The following is a 6,171-nucleotide window of genomic DNA, read 5'->3' on the forward strand; positions in this document are numbered from 1 at the left end:
CCCTACACGTGAAGTGTAGATCATGTGTGGCCTTTGCCTTGAGCATCTAGCAGTGGCTCTAACATACACAGAGAGAAATTTTAGCTGTACAAAATTCAAAAGATGTCATTTGATCCCAATGTACTTTGGTCTCTGTCAGCGTTGCACTGATGTCTAGGCCACTAGATTAAGAATGATGCTAGCATGCTTCTGACTTGCTGAGCTCCTTGTTCCAGAGTGAGCAATATTTAAAGGTCTTGTTTGATAATCTGGAGGAAAAGACTCCTCCAGGGTTTATTAGCTTGACTTCTATTCTTGTATGCCCCTCTCCCTATTGCATAGCCATCAGAAAATGTTTAGAACCAGTGCTCATAGGGTTTTCTGATTGGTTGGATTTTTTTCCCCAGAATGGGCTAGAGGTGCTTGAAATTAAGTCTTTTCTATTTAATTGTACATTTTTAAAGCTCAGTTAAATAGAGGATAACCACATTCATTTGTAAGCACTTCATTGGTCTCTCTTATAGCTTGATAGTCCTACTGCAACTGGGGTTTGGTTTTGCATTAATAATAAGTATTTCTTCCTGTGAAGCACTTAGCAAGTATGCGTTACAACAGTCAGCATAATGAAGGATTGGGTACAATAGAAAAATCAACCGATTTCAGTTGGTCTCAACAAATTTACAGAAGAGTAATTTTTAAAAAAGCTTGAAGATGACATGACCAGAGTTTTAGTCCTGCAAGCAATAGAAGACACAGCGGAAGCTTGATTATATTTGTTCTCTTTGCTAGAACAAAGGCAAGTAAGAGAAAAGTTAAACATAAAAACTAAAAAGGAAATAATTTATATATTCAAGTAATACTTTATCAGGATACTAAGCTTAAGCCAAAATACAAGTACAAATGCAAAAGAGCCATACGCAGTTCATTTGCTTCCAGAATGACTCAGTATGTGTGAACAATGTGTATTTCAGGAGATGCTAAAACTTTCAATTATTGACATGATTTTCACCGTCGCAAGCATCCTGCTAATTGATTTTTTCCGTGGACTGTGTGTCCGATATTTAAGTGATTGTTGGTGCTGGGATCTAGAAAGCAAGTTTGTAAGTACAATGTTTATTTTATTGACCTAAGACGCTGAAGATGGGTAGGCTCCTTCCCTTAGTACTGAATTAAACCTTAAAGCCTTTCAACAGACAAATAATTTCTTGTAGCTTGCATCTACAAAGGCACAGCTCATGCTGAGCTTAAATCGGAGGGCACAGGGTAAATGCTGAGACTGGATGTTTTTCTTAAGCTTACTCCCATGGTTGTCAGTGCAAAAATCTTTGTTTTTACAAAATGAGATCACAGAGCAGTCCCAGAGTTAAAGATGAGACAGAGGGCATGGAGTTGCTCCCCACATCCTCTCTTCTGTAGCTGTAACAACTATCCATAATGCAGACAGTGGTCCAAGCAACAACAACCGAAAGCATATAGTCCTTTAAGAAAATTACAGTGAGTAATACATGGTTAGCAAGAAGCTGTCGGCATGAAAGGCTGTGAGATGTTCTTTGTCCTTTACTAAAGAAGTAAACTAGAGAGCAATTAGTTTATTTAATCCCCTGCTGCCGAGTAGGTTTTACTGTGTTCTCACTGCCTGCCAAAAGCTGGTATTTGATCCAGACGTTTCAGGCTATGTGCTCTTCGCAAACCAAATCAGTCAAACACGTCTAATAAACGATCTGAAAAAAAGATTAAGTATTCATCCTACACTGTATTTCTTGTAGCCAGAATATGGAGAATTCAAAATTGCAGAGAACGTTTTGCATTTGGTCTACAACCAAGGAATGATCTGGTACGTAGTCCATAAGCGGTTTTTCTTGTCTTTTAGTGGCCAATTACTAAGTCAAGCTGATGCTTTCCAATGATACTTATTCAAGCAGGATATTGGTAACGCGGTCTTTTATACTTGATTACAGTAAGAGAGCATCTGTTGATAGAGAGCTGTTGTTTACCTATTTTTTTATATAAATACTTTTGCTATTAAAATTGCTTCTGGCAACATTGAGCACTGACATGACATTATTTTTGCAGGATGGGAGCTTTCTTTTCACCTTGCTTACCAGCATTCAATGTTCTCAAGTTGATTGGACTCATGTACCTGAGGAGCTGGGCTGTGTTAACGTGTAATGTTCCACATCAGCAGGTTTTCAGAGCATCTCGGTTAGTTAAAATAAGAACAAAAGAGAAATAAATCAAATGCAGACGATGGAAATGTTTTCTGTGCTTAGGAACAAAATGACAAGAGATTTTAGCTCTGAAATCTGACAATCAAATTTGACAGTAATACTGATACAAAGGTCTGTGGAAAAAACATAGTTGCTGAGAAACTGCAGGGTTCATAAAGCAGAGTAGAGACATGCAAGAACTGAAAAACATGGCAGGGAATATTCCTAGACCGATATATATGGCCTGGCGTAAATGCTTTACTTCCGTAGAAATCTGACTGAGCACAATAACCTACGTGTGTTTAATGTTGTAGGTCCTATTTCTCCACGTTTCCTTCTTGGAAAGACATGAAGTATCTGCTTTTGTCTGTTGCATCACACAACAGTTTCCCCTGTTTTTTCTTCTATTATGATGAATATCTTGTTTATTTAAAATGGGAATTATTTAGGGCATCTGTAATTCCTAAGAATCAGTTATTTCTAATCTTCTGCCACCGTTCTTTTTCCCTCCCAGCACAACTGGGCAGTGAGGTCAGTTTTTCTAGCCCGTCCTCTGGCTGCAGCAGTGGTATCTGGAAAGCGGAGCAAATAGGATTTTGCTCATTAAGAGTCTCTTTAAACGGGCTCTGTTCAGACTGTCTAGTCGCAGCAGAATAATTTTGATCTTTCAGAAAAGCAGATCTTAAACTTGTTAGGCAGATACAGACTAGCACCTTTTATGTTGCCTCTGTTCTTCTCTCTGATTATTACCATCTGAAACATGTCACACCTTCTTGCAGATCCAATAATTTCTACTTGGCCATGTTGCTGTTCATGTTGTTCTTATGCATGTTACCAACAATTTTTGCTATTGCCCGATATAAGCCGTCTTCAAGCTGTGGTCCCTTCAGGTAAGTTAAAATGAACTATTGAAAATTGCAAAGATTTTCTTTCACCTGCTTGCAATAAATTCATCAGGTTAAATAATACCCAAATTACTGATTTTAAGGAAAAAAAAGTTGATAGACAGGACAGTATTTTTTTGCTGCCAATGTTTTTTCCAGAGTAAGATTTAATTAGGCGAATATGTCAGTGTTCTGAATGAGTCTTGACATTTTGCTTTATACACAGGGTTCAGCTATTTTCTGTTTATATAATGTAACATGCCACTGAGCAATGTAGCACACATCACCATCTGTGTCTCAATTCAAGCTCCTTCCGAGCCTGGCCAATGCTTCTGTGCTTTGGAAAAATTGTTTAAAAGCAAATAATGAACATGTTGTTTTAATATTTTTATTATTTTTTTTCCCTTTCACTATACTGTTCCAAAGTAGTTTTGAATAAACTCCCTATTTATTCAGCGTTTAACAAATTGAGGTACCTGGAATGTCTTACAACTTAATTTTCCCTTTTTCCCCCCTTTTTTTTTTCCCTCTCTTGTAGCGGACAAGACAAAATATATGATATAGTTTATGAAACGATTAAAAGTGATTTTCCCACATGGTTCAACACAGTGATAACTTACATCAGCAGCCCTGTGGTTGTCCTCCCTGCACTCCTGCTCTTATTGTAAGTACTTTGGCTTTCCCAGGCAGGTTAAATTGATTCTATTAATACTGGCCTTATCTCTGGAGACTCAGGCATTGATACTGAGGAATGAACACGGCATTATTGCAATTTCGTTAAGCATGGGGGAAAAAGCACCTTATTGAATATGCAGCCTATCGATCAGACAGAAACATGAGTATGTTAAAAAGACTGTCATCACATTTTCGAGAGGAATTTCTCATTCTGGGATGCTGTGTTAGAGCAAGGTCACTGTATTGTGTCAAGTCTTGCAGTGCCGCTGGTTCCAAGAAGCTTTAAGATCCTCCTTCACTCTCAAAAGCTCCTCAGAAATTAATTTTCCATTTCCTCGTGGTCATTAGTTCAGTTTATTACTGTGAACAGGACTCAGTCTATGATTTAAAGAAGCTACACAGTCATCCTGATTTCTGACGAGATAAATCAATTATGAAGGTCTGCTCTGAAGTGTTAATGTAATATAACTTGCAGGTTTTCCACTGGAAGTCCTTTCTTACTCTAGTTTCTAAATAATTGTTTGCAGCTGGGAATTAATATTTACTTTGAGCTGTTTGAAATTCACTTTGCTCTGTGAAGTATAATTTGTCTTGCTTGTACTTCTGTATCAATTTTTTTTCCCCCCATCCACTACAGTCGAAAGCAGAGTTTGTCCCACCCCTGGGCTTTTCAGACAAATCAAAATGACCAAAGCAATACTCCCTATTGGTAACTGTTTTTCCTCTACGGACCCAACCATGTAAATATGAACATATTTACAAATTTAAGTAGGTCTTGTTGATTTATTCAAACTGATGGCTAAGCACATATGTAAATGTTTGTGGTATGAAATCTAGCTCTAAGACTTTACTTCCTGTGAAAGCTGGCATTACCTGCTATGTCACGCCAGATCTGATCTCGGCTGTGACAATGTAAACAAGGTGTTATTCTCGCCAGTCAACAAAATTACACTGGCATCAGTGTGCAAACTCAGCTGTAATTCTGGCGTCTCCATCCCATAACCTCGGACTGGGGAAACAAACCAAGAAATTTTCATTTTTAAACCAACAAAAATCTAGAAATGCACCTGGGGTTACACACACAACGAGAAGACCTGCAACAACCACAGGCACAATTAGAATTGTTGTTAAATCTGTTTTCAGATTCATTTCTTTCTTTCAAGTATGTTTGCTTGAAAGAAGGCTGTGATCCATTATCACAGCATAAAGGAAATGCTACAAAGCAGCAACTGAACCTGTACGTAATTTTGATTATGGGATTTGATTTGGGACCTATAAATCCCCACAGAGAACATCATCAAGAGGGTTTGAAGTGACTTATAATCACCTCTTTCACTTCCAGCATGCTAATCTATTACCTACAAAGTATTGCAAGATCATTGAAATTCACCAACAATCAACTGAGAATGAAGATCCAAACAGTAAGTACCGCACAAAGCTCTTTTGAATGCGTTTTGGTGGGTCTTCAGAGAAGTACTGGCCTACGGAAATTTTTACAGTCACTTTCCATGTTTCAAAATGTAAAACCAACCCTGTATTTTTCATCCTTACACAGCAGTGGATTCACTCTCTAATCCATAATAATTTACTTTTTTTTCTTTCTTCTGAATGTGTTTTAGGAAAGAACTGAAGATAAGAAAAAGGTGATTCAGATGGCAGCAGGTAAGTTGGTGAGCTTTAAAAATGCCATTACAAATAAAGCATTTGGATGCAAACCCATTTTGATTTCTCGTACAGACAGGGAAGTTCAACTACATTTGTAAACTGGATTTCTTGCAGAGTCAACCTTTTGGATGGTTTTTGAGTTCAACTTTATCTTGGCAGTACTGAAAGACAAGGTGTGTAGTTTAGACCTAAATTCTGCTGGGATCTTTGGACTAGGTATTTTTCTGCTTTTACCACCAATAGGACAGCACCTGGGAGGCATCTCTGATGATTTAAATCTTGTCAGACCTTGCATAAAATTCAGAGGCAGAAGAGGAGGAAGGGAATGGCCCTTATTCTTTGACCAGAGATGGTTGAATATTTAATCAGCAATGAAAAGATTTCAGACTTAATTGTCTATCACATCTGAGGGAATTGAAACTGCATCTTCCACTTCTCAGACTTTAGCAGTGAGAAACTGCAGAAAGATACTGTCCTTCCAATACCTCCCGGTCAAAGGAACAATTTAAAATTAGCCAAGCCAAAGAAAAGATATGATTCAGTAGCCTTATGGTTAGATCTTAATGATTCTGTGACCCCCTATAGCTCTCCAGCAGACATGTAAATGGTGAAATACCTGATGTAGAGCAATACCGTGACCAGGATGAGGTGCGTGTCCTGGTTGGATTTCCTTTGTTGCAGAACCCAAATTTGGCTTTTGGTTGTGACCAGCCCAATCACTGGAGCCCGTTTGCTGAATTCAGCCACCTTGATATCGGAAG

At 38.1% G+C, this 6,171-nt stretch overlaps 1 protein-coding gene across 1 annotated transcript in view; it reads left to right on the forward strand.

The window, feature by feature from the left end:
* Nucleotides 1-6,171, forward strand: part of TMC3 (transmembrane channel-like 3) — a 21,585-nt gene that overhangs the window by 13,139 nt on the left and 2,275 nt on the right. The window contains exons 14-20 of the mRNA XM_010131689.1: nt 951-1,079; nt 1,746-1,813; nt 2,053-2,181; nt 2,966-3,076; nt 3,609-3,734; nt 5,088-5,166; nt 5,365-5,407. Coding sequence (XP_010129991.1) covers nt 951-1,079; nt 1,746-1,813; nt 2,053-2,181; nt 2,966-3,076; nt 3,609-3,734; nt 5,088-5,166; nt 5,365-5,407 — 685 coding nt within the window. The remainder of the gene's footprint in view (nt 1-950; nt 1,080-1,745; nt 1,814-2,052; nt 2,182-2,965; nt 3,077-3,608; nt 3,735-5,087; nt 5,167-5,364; nt 5,408-6,171) is intronic.

This window comes from Buceros rhinoceros, unplaced genomic scaffold, assembly GCF_000710305.1.
Source record: "Buceros rhinoceros silvestris isolate BGI_N320 unplaced genomic scaffold, ASM71030v1 scaffold3020, whole genome shotgun sequence".
Classification (NCBI taxonomy): domain Eukaryota; kingdom Metazoa; phylum Chordata; class Aves; order Bucerotiformes; family Bucerotidae; genus Buceros; species Buceros rhinoceros.